At 41.9% G+C, this 19,125-nt stretch overlaps 2 protein-coding genes across 2 annotated transcripts in view; one reads left to right on the forward strand and one right to left on the reverse strand.

Moving 5' to 3' along the window:
* The window catches only part of aldh1l1 (aldehyde dehydrogenase 1 family, member L1), a 29,468-nt gene extending 17,038 nt beyond the window's left edge, over positions 1-12,430 (forward strand). Inside the window, exons 10-23 of the mRNA XM_085405518.1 lie at positions 587-734; positions 820-939; positions 1,363-1,490; positions 1,729-1,879; positions 1,992-2,062; positions 2,440-2,545; positions 2,622-2,709; positions 2,795-2,888; positions 4,335-4,434; positions 4,525-4,623; positions 5,138-5,303; positions 5,394-5,499; positions 5,623-5,822; positions 11,573-12,430. Of these exons, the coding sequence (XP_085261644.1) occupies positions 587-734; positions 820-939; positions 1,363-1,490; positions 1,729-1,879; positions 1,992-2,062; positions 2,440-2,545; positions 2,622-2,709; positions 2,795-2,888; positions 4,335-4,434; positions 4,525-4,623; positions 5,138-5,303; positions 5,394-5,499; positions 5,623-5,822; positions 11,573-11,628 (1,633 nt within the window). The 3' untranslated portion in view covers positions 11,629-12,430. The remainder of the gene's footprint in view (positions 1-586; positions 735-819; positions 940-1,362; positions 1,491-1,728; positions 1,880-1,991; positions 2,063-2,439; positions 2,546-2,621; positions 2,710-2,794; positions 2,889-4,334; positions 4,435-4,524; positions 4,624-5,137; positions 5,304-5,393; positions 5,500-5,622; positions 5,823-11,572) is intronic.
* Positions 12,431-12,433: 3 nt separating this feature from the next.
* LOC146669087 (uncharacterized) lies at positions 12,434-17,881 on the reverse strand. The gene is made up of 2 exons (XM_085405520.1): positions 17,538-17,881; positions 12,434-16,237 (listed from the first exon to the last, which is right to left on the reverse strand). The coding sequence occupies exons 1-2, from the start codon at positions 17,740-17,742 to the stop codon at positions 15,303-15,305; spliced, it is 1,140 nt and encodes a 379-aa protein (XP_085261646.1). The 5' UTR covers positions 17,743-17,881; the 3' UTR covers positions 12,434-15,302.
* Between the last annotated feature and the right edge of the window lie 1,244 nt (positions 17,882-19,125).

Here is a 19,125-nt window from a genome sequence, read left to right on the forward strand (position 1 = left end):
TTCGCTATGGTGTAGAACAAATCTTAATACATTAAAGTTATTAAACAATGACAGAATTATGTAACAAACAAGCAGCAGCTTCAAGTGTCAGTTTTGTTTGGGCTCAGTGAAACCAGGCACTGAGCGGGTTGCCTGTGCATAATCATTAATGTCCAAAATACTTTTTAACCAATTTCCATCAACATGTAACTCATTCTTTCTGCACTTGTGCTCTACCTCTCCACCAAATTTCATTGGATTTTGCTCGATGTCTATTATGTGGTACCCGTTATCTACAACTGAGGCTTTAGGTATTGTCAAGCCAGCAAATGCAAAGAAAGCCTGGCTAAACGCATAAATCCATCTCAGATAGCTACAATCCAATAATATTATGTATATGTGTGCAGGTTTATATGTGTAGGTTTATTTAAGTAAGTTTTTAGTTTAGGTCATTTTCTCCTTAAAGAGTATTTTACAACCTGATATCAGTGCTTTAATCCAAGCATTCCTTCTTTTACCACTATTTCACCTAATCTTCTCTTCTTTTTCTTGTCCCCCATATCTTTTCTATCCCCCATTTTCCATCTTGCCTCTTCTCTGTCTTCAGGCTGGTGGAGGAGGTGAAACTTCGAGCCAGCAGTTGCCAGCTGCAGAACGAGGATGTCTACATGAATACAACCTTTCAGGATTTCATCCAAATGTGTGTGAGGAAGCTCAGAGGGGAGGACGATGAAGAGGAGTTGGTAGTCGACTATGTAAGTGTTTGAAATTCCCTTTGTTAGTTATGGATACGTGGAGAGGAAACAGCCGTGTGTTAATGTGTATCATTTACCTGCTCAGGTGGAGAAGAACATAAACAACATGACAATAAAGATGCCTCATCAGTTATTCATCAACGGAGAGTTTGTTGATGCAGAGGGAGGAAAGACCTACAAAACCATCAACCCCACTGACGGCACGGTGAGAGAAAAAGAAATGACAAAAAATGCAAAATTCATGTCCTATATAATATTTTATTATATCGAGTAATGTCTTCTCTGTAATGTAATAACTTTGTGTCCTGCGTCATACACTGGCAGGGATCTATAATGAAAAGCAACCATTTCTTTTCTCAACTGATGATGGAAGCTGAAGCTGTTGATTCTTTTTCGGGTTACAAATATTAAAATCCCCTGTCTTTAGTGACCAACAAATGATGATGGCCAAAAATAGTGCTACAGTCTGTTTAAAGCTTATTTTAACAAAGTTTAGGGGGAAAAACTACAAAAAAGGTAAGTTCTCTTTCCACTGCTGAAGGTGATCTCATCAGGATTGGAGGCCATGTCTTCATAACTGAGGTTTGCCATCTTTAATTTCCTTGTCTGTCCTGTGTGTGTCCTGCAGGCCATCTGCGATGTGTCTCTGGCCCAGATCAGTGATGTGGACAGGGCAGTGGCTGCAGCTAAAGAGGCCTTTGAAGAGGGAGAGTGGGGCAAGATGAACCCAAGGGACAGAGGAAGACTCATCTACAGGTCAGATATATGACCCTGGAGTGTCAAAAAACTTCATCCATATTTTTTTTCTTAGCTTTATGGCCCATTTCTCTTTACGGTAAAGTGAGCATCTCCATAGCATGAACCGCTTTAATATCTTTGTTCTAAGGGAGTAAATGCCTTCAGTAGGTTTGTTTGTCTTTGATAGTATTAGTGAAGAAAAGTTGTTGTCTAAGTTGTGTTTCATAATATGTCTTCGCTGTTAACCCACCTCCAGGCTGGCTGACCTGATGGAGGAGCACCAGGAGGAGCTGGCCACTATTGAAGCCATTGACTCTGGAGCTGTGTACACTCTGGCCCTCAAGACCCACGTGGGCATGTCCATCCAGACTTTCCGCTATTTTGCTGGCTGGTGTGACAAGATCCAAGTAAGACAGCTGGCTTAAAAGCCTGCACCTGTCACGTTGTCAGTTGACAGTCTGATACATCTGTTACAGATGTGTAAATACATGCAAACAACATGATGTTGTTCTTTTACAGGGCAGCACCATCCCCATCAACCAGGCCAGGCCCAATCGTAACCTGACTTTTACCAAGAAGGAACCAATGGGGTGAGAATAGAGATTTGAAAAGTGTCATACTCTACACAGCATTGCAGTGGAACCTGCAAAAATAATTACATTTAGGAAAATATTCTGTGGACCTTTTGAAGGGTTTGTATCCTGTTGCATCTGATGTAAAACTAACAAAGCATTTCAGTCAAATGCTTTTTCACAGCACTGTACATTCACATTAAAGCTAACATGCCTTTGGTTCGAAAGCCGAACAAACTACTGCTTTTTATGAACCACATTAGTAGTTTAAGGGATATTTGTAAAGAACAAACTATATATGTGCTTGACAGAAAATCTTCAAGCAGGTGGATTTCAATCAAGATGTTATAAAATGGGTGTGATAAGTATTTCAAATGCTCTCTATCTGTCCTCAGAGTTTGTGCCATTGTGATTCCTTGGAACTACCCTCTAATGATGCTGGCCTGGAAGACAGCAGCCTGCCTGGCAGCTGGAAACACAGTGGTCCTCAAACCTGCACAGGTCAGACTCCCATGTCACACATGCTACCCACAAAAGCTAAAACCACAGGGTCATTCATGTTGTTGTTTGTTTTCAGGTCACCCCACTGACAGCACTGAAGTTTGCTGAACTGGCAGCAAGAGCGGGACTGCCTAAAGGAGTGATTAACATTCTGCCTGGATCAGGTTGGATCATAAACATTCATGACATGAAGCTGAGGTCACCTAATGAAGCTCCGTGAGTTGCTATGCATCTTGTTCTTTATTCTAGGTGCCCTGGTGGGTCAGCGTCTCTCCGACCATCCCGACGTCCGGAAACTTGGCTTCACAGGTTCCACAGAGATTGGTAAACACATCATGAAGAGGTGAGAGGTAACGTAAACCTTACACAAGGTGTTTAACAAAGTCTTATACACTGAACAAAAATATAAACGCAACACTTTTGTTTTTGCTCCCATTCCCCATGGGATGGACGTAGAGACCTAAAATTCATTCCAGATACACAATATAACCATCCCTCCCAAACAGTGGTCACAAATCAGTCCAAATGTGTGGTAGTGGGCACATCTGCTATATTGAGATAATCCATCCCACCTCACAGGTGTGCCACATCAGGATGCTGATCTGACATCATGAGTAGTGCACAGGTGTACCTCAGACTGCCCACAACAAAAGGCCACCCTGGAATGTGCAGTTTTGTCTCACAGCAAAATGCCACAGATGCCACAAGCAATGAGGGAGTGTGCAATTGGCATGCTGACAGCAGGAATGTCAACCAGATCTGTCGCCCGTGCATTGAATGTTCATTTCTCAACCATAAGCCGTCTCCACAGGCGTTTCAGAGAATATGGCAGCACATCCAACCGGCCTCACAACCGCAGACCTCGTGTAACCACACCAGCCCAGGACTTCCACATCCAGCAGGTTCACCTCCAAGATCGTCTGAGACCAGCCACCCAGACAGCTGCTGGAACAATTGGTTTGCACAACCAAACAATTTCTGCACAAACTGTCAGAAACCGTCTCAGGGACGCTCAACTGCATGCCCGTCGTCCTCATCGGGGTCTTGACCTGACTCCAGCTCGTCGCCGTAACAGACTTGTGTGGGCAAATGCTCACATTCGATGGCGTCTGGCACGTTGGAGAGGTGTGCGCTTCACGGATGAATCATGGTTCACATTGTTCAGGGCAGATGGCAGCTGAGAATGTCCCAGTTCTTGCATGGCCAGCATACTCACCGGACATGTCACCCATTGAGCATGTTCGGGATGTGCTTGACCGGCGTATACGACAGCGTGTACCAGTTCCCACGAATATCCAACAACCTCGCACAGCCATTGAAGTGGAGTGGACCAACATTCCACAGGCCACAATTGACAATCTGATAGACTCCATGCGACGATGTGTTGCACTGCATGAGGCAAATGGTGGTCACACCAGATACTGACCGGTTCTGGGTCCTCAGACCCCCAATAGCGCAAAAAACTGCACATTCCAGGGTGGCCTTTTGTTGTGGGCAGTCTGAGGTACACCTGTGCACTACTCATGATGTCAGATCAGCATCCTGATGTGGCACACCTGTGGGGTGGGATGGATTATCTCAATATAGCAGATGTGCCCACTACCACACATTTGGACTGATTTGTGACCACTGTTTGGGAGGGATGGTTATATTGTGTATCTGGAATGAATTTTAGGTCTCTACGTCCATCCCATGGGGAATGGGAGCAGTAACAAAGGTGTTGCGTTTATATTTTTGTTCAGTGTAGTTTCGCTCACAGTTGCGTGTCTGTTTTCTTGTATATTTGAAGCTGTGCAGTCAGCAATGTAAAGAAAGTCTCTCTGGAGCTTGGAGGAAAATCACCACTTATCATCTTCAGTGACTGCGAGATGGACAAGGCCGTGCGCATGGTGTGTTTATCTTATGGCAGGTTTTTGTGTTTTTTTCCAAAACAGAGTAAAAAGTTGTGCATCCACTATGTTGTTGTCTGTATGTTACAGGGCATGAGCTCAGTGTTCTTTAACAAGGGAGAGAACTGCATCGCTGCTGGCAGACTGTTTGTGGAAGACTCCATTCATGACCTGTTTGTACAAAAAGTGGTAGGTGTAACCCGCAGTAAACTTTACTTTGACCTTTTTTTCCTTTTTTACAGTGAAAATGTCATGTTGTGTTTTCATTCCACCTTAAAAATCAGTCTCTCACCTTCAGACGTAATAGGCTGATGGCTCACTGACTAATGCCATTTTAGTCAGCGGGCCAAAAGACATTTTGCTATAGTGCTGAGGTGTTTCTCACCAAACTATATGTCTTTCACTTAACTTTATCAGCTAGTTACTGTTTTCAGTAACTTTTTCACATGTGTTGAAAGAGCAAGGCCAGTGACGCACTGTCGGTGGTAGTAATGAAACTGAAACACATGCTCTAAGTCTTAGAAATGAGCACACTGAGCAGGTTGAGCAGTTACACGCCTTTGTGTGGATCTGCGTGTGTTTCAGCATGTTCTTCTAGTATGCAAATTGAGCCGCAGCGGTAAGGTTTCTCTCCCGTATGCTGTCTCATGTGAGTAATTAGTTCTTACTTCTTTAAAGACCACTTGGATCTCTCTTATCTTAGGTTGAGGAAGTCAAAAAGATGAAGATTGGTGATCCACTGGACCGCTCAACAGACCATGGACCTCAGAACCACAAGGCCCACCTGGACAAACTGGTGGAATATTGTCAGACTGGCGTCAAGGAGGGAGCCACCCTGGTCTGTGGTGGCAGACAGGTACAACGACCAGGTAAGGCAGCAGAAGTTTCTAAACAGAACTGGTTAGGATGGACTAACTCTGATATAACAGATGCCGTTGGATGTTTTGTTTTCCCTCCAGGTTTCTTCTTTGAACCCACAGTGTTTACTGATGTGCAGGACCACATGTACATTGCTAAAGAGGAGTCTTTTGGCCCTGTTATGATCATCTCCAAGTTTAAGAGCGGGTTAGTTAAAATTGAATGATTGCTCAAATGCCATCTTGCTTCATATACCCAACATAAGACTGACCTTTTGTGTCTTCACTGTTGTGTTGGTCCGGTGTGCCTCCTCCATCTTCCTGAATTCAGTGAAGTGGATGACGTCCTGAGGAGGGCCAATGCTACAGAGTATGGCCTGGCATCAGGTGTTTTCACACGGGACATCAGCAAAGCACTGTATGTCAGTGAAAGGCTCAATGCCGGCACAGTTTTCGTCAACACCTACAACAAGACCGACGTCGCTGCGCCCTTCGGAGGCTTCAAGCAGTCCGGATTTGGTAAAGACCTGGGTAAGGCAAACTACTGCTTTTATTGTGTAGATGTATTATTTCATGTCAAGAAACACAAATTTTTTAAAAAAAGAAAAAATATATACTATTCAACCTATGTCAAAACATTTTCACATACAACACCAGCAGTGGGGACAAAGTCATGTTTGGAGGGTAAATGGGCTGGTTCTTATATAGCACTTTTTACCATGTAAGTGCTTTCTATCTAACATTCACACACATTCATACGCCAGTGGACAAATCAGAGAGCAACTTGGGGTTAGTATCTTGCCCAATGACATTTGGTGTGCAGACTGAAGCGGCAAGAAATCAAACCATGACCTAACTCCTGAACTACAGCCACCCCGTATTTAAACCATTAAATAAACAAATACTAATTTACTGAAACAGTGAGTGTAGATTTTATTTGCCAGAATTTATCACACCTGTATCTGAAGCAGTCTAGTACCGTATTTTTCAGACTATAAGGCACACTTAAAATCCTTTCATTTTCTCAAAAATCGACAGTGCGCCTTATAATCCGGTGCGCCTTCTTTATGAATTCTGGTTGTGCTTACTGACCTCGGACCAATTTTATGTGGTACACGGTGCTCAAAAATCTGTCAAAAAATGTTTTAGTACGACGTTGGTAAGCTATGAAGCCGCACCATTGATGCATTATCAGAGCATTACGGCTACCGTAGTCAGGAGCCTGGCGGAGTCATCTGGGTCCAAACTCCGTCCGCTTCAGGTCCCAAAGTCAAACGAACACTGCGGCATCACTGAGATTTAAAAACTAAAAATTTTCACCTTTGATAAAATTATCAGTGAAGGAAACGGTTTCCAGGGCCTAATCCGTGGATCGACTTCCTTCGAGGCGTGGACGTCTATCAGCAGAGAATGTACCTTCACCTATCAGCAGAGAATGTCCCTTAGTCTGTAACACAGTCAAATATATTCTCAAGTAATATTCAAGCATGCCATTCAGCGTGTTAGTACGAGCTCGGGAGCAGCTTGGGAGAACAAGAAAACAGAGACTGCTTTAGATTGTCTTCCCAAAGTGACTCAACTTTATTCACAAGTACAACAGTTTATATAGAGGGTAAAATTCATGAGACAGCAGATTTATCAGTTTAAACCAGTACAGACCAAGATAAGGCAGCGTCTTCCTGCCCTTGGGTGAAGAAGCATCCTTTGTGTAGTTTATCAGTTCAGCTACAATTGTGATTATCTCAGCGACATATTTTCAAGGCACAAAACAAAGAGTTCTTACATTAGTGAAATCTGAAACAAACCATTTGGCCTTCAACAGGCGTCTCCTAAAAGATTAAGAAACTAATGTAGCTGAGGGAGTGATCTCTGTGGTATTTCAACCTTGTACCAGCCTGTGATTCTCACACATCAATTCTTGGGTCAAAGAGAAAAATAACTAAAACAAAGGGGCCTTATTGAATGACAGAGTTTTCCTGTATAATGTCACTATAAAACAATATCCAGTAAATGCTACCATGGTACTAAAATACCTAACAATCAGTTTTGCTGCTTTACCAGGTGTAACAATTAAGTTTAACATCCAGGCATCCATGAAAACAGAATTTATTAAATTTAACAGAGTTAGAAGTTAGCAGGAAGTTAGCTCGCTAGTTTCCACCTAAACATGATATAGCATGTTCTGACTGAGAGATTTCTGAAAATATTAAAACGTACAGCTCTGCTATCACTTCCAACATAAATGAAGACAGAAAACTAAACAGCAGTGACTTTTGAAGGGTTACTGAAGTTGGTCTAGCTGGTATATAATGATGCGCTACGTCAGCGGTCCCCAACCTTTTTTGCGCTACGGACCGGTTTATGCCCGACAATATTTTCATGGACCGGCCTTTAAGGTGTTGCGGATAAATACAACAAAATAAAACTAGTACCGGTACCGGAAAAAAGAAAATTTATTCATAACACACGTGTAAAGACCCAGGAAAACCGAGTTAACGATAAAAACGATGACAAAATAATGCTGAAAACCGATAAAAACCCTGAAAACTATACATTTCACACCTGAGCCTCAACTCTCGCGGCCCGGTACCGGTCCAAGGCCCGGGGGTTGGGGACCGCTGCGCTACGTGATCACTAGCGGCACAACTATGTTAGCATATGTTAGCATAACATAAACACAGTGAAGCTGGAGGATGAACACTAACTTTTTTCCACTCGATAAAAGTTAACGTGAGGGTTCCCGATGGTTATAGACAAATGCAGTCGCATGGCAGGATGTTGTAAACGGACCAAACTTCAGTCAGGAGAACAACTGAGATAATCCATCCACAATATGAGGTTAGTCATTAATATACTGCAATAACATGAGAATAGAGCAGCTGCCAGAGAAATCAACATTAATGAATCAATGGTACGGAAGTAGAGGAAGCAAGAGGAATGAGCTGAGTTATCTGACTGTTTTGTTTCGCTTAATGCGCCTTATGTATGAAAATTCAATTCAATTTTATTTATATGGCGCCAAATCACAACAACATTCGCCTCAAGGCGCTTTATATTGTAAGATAGACCCTACAATAATACAGGGTGGGCCATTTATATGGATACACCGTAATAAAATGGGAATGGTTGATGATATTAAAGTCCTGTTTGTGGCACAGTAGTATATGTGAGGAGGCAAACTTGGATACAACTTTTGTTTTTTCAATAGGAAGAGGACCATGTGACACATCAAACTTATTGGTAATGTCACAAGAAAAACAATGGTGTGCTTGGTTTCAACGTAACTTTATTCTTTAATGAGTTATTTACAAGTTTCTGACCACTTATAAAATGTGTTCAATGTGCTGCCCATTGTGTTGGATTGTCAATGCAACCCTCTTCTCCCACTCTTCACACACTGATAGCAACACCGCAGGAGAAATGCCAGCACAGGCATCCAGTATCTGTAGTTTCAGGTGCTGCACATCTCGTATCTTCACACCATAGACCAGGGGTGTCAAACTCAAATACACAGTGGGCCAAAATTCAAAACTAGAACAAGGTCGCGGGCTAACAATAATATTTATTGAAAAATATCTTCCTCCAGATTTAAGAATGAATCTCTTCTTATGGACTCAAACAAGTTTTGCTGAAAAACTGAATGTGGAACAAGCAAAGCTTAATACTAAACAATGTATATATTAGCTGTATAATACCAGTTGGCCAGCTCTAATAGTAATTTGGTATGGCTTCGCGGGCCAAATGTAATTAGGCTGCGGGCCAAATTTGGCCCGCGGGCCAGAGTTTGACACCTATGCCATAGACAATTGCCTTCAGATGACCCCAAAGATAAAAGTCTAAGGGGGTCAGATCGGGAGACCTTGGGGGCCATTCAACTGGCCCACGAGGACCAATCCACTTTCCAGGAAACTGTTCATCTAGGAATGCTCGGACCTGGCACCCATAATGTGGTGGTGCACCATCTTGCTGGAAAAACTCAGGGAACGTGCCAGCTTCAGTGCATAAAGAGAGAAACACATCATCATGTAGCAATTTCAAATATCCAGTGGCCTTGAGGTTTCCATTGATGAAGAATGGACCCACTATCGTTGTGCCCCATATACCACACCAAACCATCACTTTTGTTGTTCCAACAGTCTTGGAGGGATCCATCCAGTGTGGGTTAGTGTCAGACCAACAGCGGTGGTTTTGTTTGTTAACTTCACCATTCACATAAAAGTTTGCCTCATCACTGAACAAAATCTTCTGCGTGAACTGAGGGTCCTGTGCCAATTTTTGTTTTGCCCATTCTGCAAATTCTGTGCGCCGATCTGGGTCATCCTCGCTAAGATGCTGCAGTAGCTGGAGTTTGTAAGGGTGCCATTTAGCTAATATCTGCCGAAGGGATGTTCGACTAATGCCACTCTCCAGTGACATGCGGCGAGTGCTATGCTGTGGGCTCTTGCTGAATGAAGCTAGGACAGCCACTAATGTTTCATTAGTGAGTTTTCTTGCGTCCACGTTTTGGCAAATCCAACACTTTCATGAAACTTAGCAAGCAGTTTGCTAACTGTAGCATGGGAGATGGGTGGTCTCATAGGGTGTCTTGCATTGAAATCTGCTGCAATGACCCGGTTACTGCGTTCACCAGATATCAACACAATTTCGATCCGTTCCTCACGTGTTAACCTCTTCGACATGTCAATGGCTGTGAACAAAGAGAAACTTGTAAATAACTCATGAAAGAATAAAGTTACGTTGAAACCAAGCACACCATTGTTTTTCTTGTGACATTACCAATAAGTTTGATGTGTCACATGGCCCTCTTCCTAATGAAAAAACAAAAGTTGTATCCAAGATGGCCGACTTCTAAATGGCCACCATGGTCACCACCCATCTTGAGGAGTTTGCCCCCTCACATATACTAATGTGCCACAAAGAGGACTTTAATATCACCAACCATTCCCATGTTATTACGGTGTATCCATATAAATGGCCCACCCTGTACATTCAGAGAAAAACCCAACAATCATATGACCCCCTATGAGCAAGCACTTTGGTGACAGTGGGAAGGAAAAACTCCCTTTTAACAGGAAGAAACCTCCGGCAGAACCAGGCTCAGGGAGGGGCGGGGCCATCTGCTGCAGTTGGGGTGAGAGAAGGAAGACAAGAGACATGCTGTGGAAGAGAGACAGAGGTTAATAACAAGTACGATTCAGTGCAGAGAGGTCTATTAACACATAGTGAGTGAGAAAGGTGACTGAAAAGGAAAAACTCAATGCATCATGGGAATCCCCCGGCAGCCTACGTCTATTGCAGAATAACTAAGGGAGGATTCAGGATCACCTGGTCCAGCCCTAACTATATGCTTTAGCAAAAAGGAAAGTTTGAAGCTGAATCTTGAAAGTAGAGATAGTGTCTGTCTCCTGAATCCAAACTGGAAGCTGGTTCCACAGAAGAGGGGCCTGAAAACTGAAGGCTCTGCCTCCCATTCTACTTTTAAATACTCTAGGAACAACAAGTAGGCCTGCAGAGCGAGAGCGAAGTGCTCTAATAGGGTGATATGGTACTACAAGGTCATTAAGATAAGATGGGGCCTGATTATTTAAGACCTTGTATGTGAGGAGCAGGATTTTGAATTCAGTTCTGGATTTAACAGGAAGCCAGTGATGGGAAGCCAAAACAGGAGAAATCTGCTCTCTCTTTCTAGTCCCTGTCAGGACTCTTGCTGCAGCATTTTGGATTAACTGAAGGCTTTTCAGGGAGTTTTTTGGACATCCTGATAATAATGAATTACAGTCGTCCAGCCTAGAAGTAATAAATGCATGAACTAGTTTTGGTAATGGTATGGTAATAGAAAGAGGCTGTTATTTCTGATTCCATTCAAACTGCCATTTTTTTCATCTTCTCCCATTTGTTCCATAAAAGTTACAACATTATGCTGTATTGCCATCATAGACCATATATAAAAGCTGGACATTGTGATGTCATCCATTGGGTTTGAGCTTCACATACTAAAGACACCATATTAGCACAGTAGGGTGGAGTGCAATGTTATCAGCGTATACCACCATGCTTAGTTAGCTAGCCGCATCCACAAACTCTGTGTCTGTAACACACAGACACAAATCAGTACTCAGTAAGACAGTAGATAGTACTACTAATGTTTTAGTAGTACTAACTAATCATTCACATCCATAGTCTTCACTGGTATCTGCTTTGAGCCAGTGCACTCAACCCTGTGGTGACCAATAGGTGACTGGTGCTTGTGCTTACTATCAGTATCTTTGTCTCTCCACCAGGACAAGACGCTCTCAACGAATACCTGAAGACAAAGACAGTGACCATTGAGTATTAGGTGATATCACAGGAGAAACAAGACCGTAAGAGGGCAGACTCAGGTAGACATGTGGACATTGCTAGAGAAACACACTGCGATACCAGGATGTTGGCATTAAAAGTGTACGTGCCTTAATATGCTAACTGATAAGTATGTCTAACATGTTGAATAATCAGTAACAGAGCCTTGAGCCACGCTGTAATGAGGATTGTTCTGATCTACACAAATGGTGAATGCTAGCTGGTAGCTCAGTGAGTGGACTGTGATTTAACTAAAAAGGTTTTTATTTTAATACATCTTTAATTTCTAATATGGCTTACATTAGGTCAGAAAAGTCTTGCAATGTAACATTTCCAATAACAATTATTGGTTACGAATTAAAACTGCTGCACAACCAACATCTGCAGATTGATGTAATTCTTCTGTGTTCAGTCTTTTTTTTTTTTTTTAAATATAACAAATGTAACGTCTGGATTTTGAGGAACCTTAGGCACATTACATTTATTTTGATTAATGCACTGTACATGATTGTCTACAGAAAACATGTCATTTTATTCAGCAACATCTTACATGCATTTTAATGCCTGAAAAGCACATAAACACTTTCCTTCAACAAAATACATCATTAGATGTTTATTTAAAGGATCTCATTCACTCAAACAGCATCCCTGCATCATCTTAAACCATTTAATTACATTTAAATATGGTGTTTTGATGGCGTTATGGAAAGAGGCGGTTGGGATTAGGGCTATCGTTTGTTAGAAAAAGATAATTTTTGTAGTTTTTCCTCCTTATACCACCATGGTGGATTTTAAATCAATCAATATCGGATTTTGATTTAATAACAGACATTTAACAATGATGGATTACCTGTGTTTTTCATAGTCCCCCATTTTTAGAGGCAAAACTAACTTAGGTGAGGTTAGGTCACTTCCCCCGATACTCTGTCACAAATGAGGAAAACATATAAGTTGATTCAAGGTGTTGAATTTGGATTTCATAGATTTTCATTATAATTTTAGTTCAAAGATGTAGTTTAAGAAACTTCACATCTAACAAACTTAAGAACACTCTTGATGAGGTAGGTGTGTCACTGTCGAGGTGATCAATGAAAACACAGAGCGTTTACCACAAAGTGCTAAAAGAACCAGCTCTCTATTGTGTGATGATGGGACTGCTGATAGAAGTAGTAGCTGACAGGATGCACTTTGAAGTGTACAGGGCTACAATCTGTGCTCAGATTCAGCCAAATGCTGCAAAACTGATTGTGTCACAGTGCAAATTGATAATGACCCAAAGTGTATCACTAAAGCCACGCTAGAATTTCTTATTAGTAATGTCTGACTACTTGTCAATTCTCTAATTACTTCTGGGCCTCAAAAAATCGGGGACTATGAATAAGAAAAGAAAGAAAGAAAATAAAAGGCTGTAATTCTTAAACAGTTAATGCAATACTTTTGTTAAACCCCTTGTTTTAAAGCTAAACGTCTGCACTTCAATCACATATTCTGACTTAAACAGCTGTGTATATCAGCAAAACTACAAAAACGGTCTATGCCCCCCAAAAACTATGGACCCAACTCTGACCACTAACTGTGGTGAAAGGGGAGCATGCAATTAAGTATGATAATGTTTTTATTACATGAAACGTTATATGTGGGAAAACCTGTAGAATATGGAAATCTACGCTACAGCAAATTAAGGTGCATTTGTGTCCTTATTTTATAGCAGTATAAGTCAAATGTAACTGCAAGTTTAACTGATTACAGTACTTTGAGAGGGATCTTCAAACTGACAGAAGTAACTCACAACAGACAGATGACAGCTTTGCTCAGGTTCTTATACAGGCTCAGGTTTAAGAAGATTCTTAGATCTTTACTTCATGTTATTAATGCTTATTTTCTGTACAGCACTTTGTTCCTGTGCTGGGTATTTTAAAGTGCTTTATAAATAAAATTGGATTGGACTGATATCATTTTTTCAAACAAATGCTGTTTACAATGCAAACATTTTAGCGATTGCCCATGTTCCATTCAGTCAATCATTGGACACACTTATACCTCATATACTGAGAGAAAAAGCATTGAGGTAGGAGCTACCACAGAGTTCAAAGAACTGCACTCATCCTCAGCTACACGAAAACATTTGAATTCTTCCAACAGCAACATTGAAGACTTTCCTACAGTCCATAAGAACCTACAGGCGAGAAGCAGGGCTCACACAGACGGTAAACGATCGCTTCCGTGACTTTGGGGGCTTCTCCTTAACGCGCTCCCGGAATAGAGCTCTGGAAGACCCAACCAAAGCCCTATTCTGGGAAGCATGTTTAGCAAAATCTGAGTTTAGAAATAAAGTGAGTTGGTTAAATTTGATGTCAATAACTCTGGGCTTCTCATTCCAGAAGAGCTGACCAGTTAGTTCAATACAACTGTGAGTATGTTCAGGATGGGATTGAGCACATTTATGAGTACAGAAAGAAAACCATCATCAGAGGAGCTCTGACACCAAGATTCTCCAAGAAAGCACAGCCTCACTTCGAATCCAGTGGACTGAGGAATATCACCGTGTCAGTGTGGATCACGATGGCTATGTTAAGAAGCAGGAGGGGAGAAGAAAATAAAATATATGTATCTCACAAAATTGAGTACACCCTCACATTTCTGTAAATATTTCATGGGACAACATTGAATATATGACACTTTGATACAATGTAAAGTGGTCAGTGTACAGCTTGTACAACAGTGTGAATTTGCTGTCACCTCTAAATAACTCAACATACAGCCATTAACGTCTAAACCGCTGGCAACAAAAGTGAGTACCAGCATTGCTGCAGAGGGCGTCAAAGGTCAGCCTGACAGTGGCTCAGACACACGCCACACACTGCATCACATGGCTGTCGTCCCAGAAGGACGCCTCGTCTAAAGATAATGCACAAGAAAGCCCGCAAACAGTTTGCTGAAGACAAGCAGACTAAGGACATGGATTACCTGTGGTCTGATGAGACCAGTGGTTGCAACACAAAATATTGACACTTTGGGCACAGTTTGGACATTTTCACTTAGGGGTGTACTCACTTTTGTTGCCAGCAGTTTAGACGTTAATGGATGTATGTTGAGTTATTTTGAGGTGACAGCAAATTCACACTGTTGTACAAGCTGTACACTGACTACTTTACATTGTATCAGAGTGTCATAACTTCAGTGTTGTCCCATGAAAAGATATATCTACATCTATGGATAGATATATCCATGTGTATAAAAACAGAAAAACCCTTGGATTTATAGTGAGGAAATAACCCTCGTGACTGACTCAGAACTGAAGTCGACTCTGGAACAGAAACTCAGGGTTAAATAACTCAGAGCTGTTAGCTCAACTGAGATGTCTGACCATACAGACAGGTATGAATACATCCAGGCAGCAGCAGACTCGCTTATTTTTAATATTTATGAAATGTGGGGTTTGGGTTTTTTTTAGTACTGTTGGAAGTCGTAGTAGTAAAGGAGGTTAAAATGGGATTAACTGCCTAGCCCTTGCAATCTACAACAAGCATTTTGAAAATGCACTTTGCTCTATTAATACACACACTCACCATCTCTTTTTTCACACTTAACCAAAAGGAAAAAAATTTATAATAGCAAACAAGTTAAACTCAGAAGTACTAGACCAAAGCTCATCCCTGTGGACTGAGTTTTTCACGTCTTTGTGTGGATCTGCGTGTGTCTCAGCATGTCCTTCTTGTATGCAAATGGTCTTGAGCAGATGCCACAGCGGTAAGGTTTCTCTCCCGTATGCTTTCTCATGTGAGTAATTAGATTACTTCTCTGTCTGAATCCTTTCTCGCACACTCCACATGTGTACGGCCTCTCCACTGTGTGGATCCTCATGTGCACTCTCAAACACTCGCCTCGTGCGAATCTCCTGCCGCACTCCTTGCAGCAGTGAGGCTTCTGACCCGTGTGGATCAGCATGTGCCTTTTTAAATGGGTCTTTGTGGTGAATGTTTTGCCACAGACGTGACACAGATTGTCCTCCTTGTGTGTTTCTATGTGCTGCAGCGCACAGTCTCCGTGTGTTTTCAGGTGAATCATCAATGAATTCCTGTGGCAGAAAGATTCTCCACAGAGCTTACAACAGAAAGGACTTGTCCTTTTCTTATTGCTTAAGCTGGAACTCTTCTGCTTCTGCTTTGCCTTTGTTTTTGGCTGCACTGTCTTTGAATTGGATGCTCTGCTCTCCATCCTTTCATTATCACAGGCATCATTTTCAGCCCCACTATCTGAGGAGATGGGCTGGCAGAAATCCGATCCTCCACATCCATCTGCTTCCTGCTTAATTTTTCTAGACTCTGTTGAGGCATGGGGGAAAAGCACTACTCCCTGTGTGCTTGCCACACTTTGGCTCTGAAAGCATGAGGAGGGGGACCCTGCGCTCTGCTCAGATTTGAAACAAGCCACAGCTTCACAGTGTAACAGATCCTGCAGCTGGCCTTTGTCTCCTCTCGGCCAGTGTTCCTGATTTACCAGAAAGTCTGCTCTCAGTGTGTCCTGCTTCACCAACAGCTGACTGGCCTGAGCATATGTTGTCTGTGTGGAGACCTCTGCTTCGGATACACTCACCTGTTGGGAGCCTGCAGACATGACAGGGAAAGATATGACACTGGCAAACATTTACAAAAGGCTTACTGTTTAAAGTGATAGACATGGAAGCTTGTGGTAAATGTTTTAATTCATGGCTAAATATATCATTTTACTTACAAAACTTGCAATGTTGACAAGTGCTTAGGATGCACAGCATATGTCCATATCATAGTCCAACGTGTCCCATACACTTGCGAGCATGTCTGGAGTGACTGCTGTTGTTATGCTACCTACCAGTAACCCATGAAGCTGGTAGGCAGCAGAACAATCACGTGTTAGAAAGAATCCACTCTTTACAACAGTGCGTGTTTTAACTGTAAATGGCTGCAGACTTAAAGCCTTTCTAGCTCTTCAGACTACCAAGAATCTCCACACACATCTGTAATATGTCAAGTCTTTTTGTTCATCTGAAGTCACATTTATCCAATTTTAAGACCTGCTAAGTATTATTTTTATTATTTCCCTGGTACGTAAACGTTTTTCCAAACATATCTTATAACAGCTTTCTTTACAAGCCTTCTTTCTCTATTGCTGCTGTCCTTCAATCACAAATCAGACCCTTTAACCCATCTCCACCGACTCCACCCTGCCTGCACTCTCTTCTTCACCTCCCTTGTGAACTCTGTTTTGTATAGTTGACCCACATATTTAAACTTATCCATCTTCACTACAGCTATTGCTTGCACCTTCACTTTTCCACCCATCTCATTCTCTTTTACACACGGTGTTGCTTCTGTTGACTCTTACTCCTTTCCTCTCCAAAGCACACCTCCACCTGTGAACATCAACGTCCAGAGAGACTCCTCGCTGAGCTCATATGTCAAACTGTCCATCACCACTGAAAACAAGAAGGCCAATCTATGATGTAATGTCCCCTCAAAAAGAAATCTAACCAAACCTTATAGGAACTAAGTTATTTATTTTAACTTCTGTAAAGCCCCTAATACAGAGTCATAAATGCTTAAATAAATATATAGATAATTGCCTAAATTAAAATATGTTTACATTACAGCCTTTATGAAATTTGATATACAAATGAGGTTTATTTAATAGAGAACACCATGAACGCCTAAATATGTATTTGTGTCACTCTCTACTCTTCTGAACCTAAAACGGTGCATTTAACCGCTGCATGGGAAAAACGCTGTTTCTTATTTGGTTCGTCCGCCTTAAGAGAATCAGCTCTGTGACTGCAGTCTATGCTGACTGTAGTCCCAGGCTACACGCACATTAAAACGGGTCTGATGGCTGACAGCAGCCTGCTTATCTGCATGGTGATAATAGACCAACCTGCCGGGAACACCTCCTCCTCCTCCGCTTTCAGAGCCTCGGCTAGCGTTAGCAGCTCGTTGGGCTTCACATCTTCTGACTGGGACACAAAAGCTTTGTCAGTGTGAAACTCTAATATGGTTCTCTCCACGGCGCCGAAGATTTCCTCCGCTGCTGCTGTCAGACGCTCATTCACGAAGAGTCTGAGCTGCTGTAACTTGGACATTTTGGAGGACAAGAAGACGCGCTGGTCCCTGCGAAGAAGCGAAGTCTTCTTCTCCTCTCGTAGACGGCGGCAGCCGCAGTAGCCGCTGTGGGGAGCTGCTGCCCTCTTCTGTGTAGTTGTTAAAAGCTTTATTTTGGAACAGGTGTTGTGCCAAAGTAGTTACCCCCGTCAAAAATTGTTTGACGGGGGTAACTACTTTGGCACAACACCGGCAATACTTGCAAAACAATGAGTAAATATACAGTAAATATTAAACAATTCCACGAGGAAAATAGTCGATACCAACTAAGTATCTGAGCTAAATATATATATATTTTTTAGTATTTACTAAAGTACATGTAACATGATGGACTAATGTCACCTCCATGTTTGTTGTGGGAAGTTGCACTGGTGGTTTTGTGTGTCACATTTGCTGTGATGGGGTTGGATTAATTGAAGGCAGGTGTATTTGAGTTCACTGATACTCTAGTCTACTTATAGTCCACACTACAAACACTGCTGTGACGTTTGTCTCTCTGTGCAGGTGTGTCATCAAGATGACTTGATTTAAATGTGTTATGATGGATAGTTTGCTGCTCTGTGAATTGTATAATGAAGATGTGGTGACATCTTGTCTCTGTGCAGGCCTGGGCCTGCTGCAGTCTAAAGGCAGCGTTGGGTTGCTGAGGCTGGAGTGATTACTGGCCTTCTACTTACAGGGTGGTGAGACTTGGGGGACAACTGCTGATAAAGTGTTTGACACGTAAAGTCCAACTGACTTGACGCATCGCTGTCTATGGCCTTATATTATTTTTATTTTTTTTAAATCTCTTTTGCAAGTGGGAAACTGAACTGTGTTATCCTTCCAATTTTTGATCATTGCACTAATAAATTATCTTTTAGAATTTTATTGGTTGTCATCTTTTTCCCACGGCCGAGACGGTTGGTCAGACCTAGAACCTCTGTGTGCGTTACATACATTTAATTTATTCTCTTGGATAAACTGTCTAATATAAACTCAGTAACCGGATAGCAGGTATCTGGTATGAACTGAGTATATTTTACATTTAGTTTAGCATATTTTATTTTTTTGTATCTTCATACACTAAGTTTTCAAGGAAGTCACAGAAGAAACAGTCAAATGCTCTGATCCAGGTTCCTGCACATCCCCCAATACATTTATTGATGTGTATTATTTATTGTTTAGCTCTCTGGTGTGTGCATTGGGTCCTCTCTCTTGTGAATCATTGAACTGATTGTCCTCAGTATAAACCAAAGGTGTCAAATTCATTCCAGGTAATGTAGAGCACATTTCATGTCGAGTGGGTCGGACTGGTAAAGCTGTCGATCAGCTCACTACATTTAGTTTATTTTAAATACACGGAGGCATTTAAGCTGCCGGTA

Source organism: Rhamphochromis longiceps, linkage group LG5 (assembly GCF_057381845.1).
Source record: "Rhamphochromis longiceps isolate RC_006_pf linkage group LG5, R_longiceps_female_GT1.1, whole genome shotgun sequence".
Taxonomy (NCBI): Eukaryota; Metazoa; Chordata; class Actinopteri; order Cichliformes; family Cichlidae; genus Rhamphochromis; species Rhamphochromis longiceps.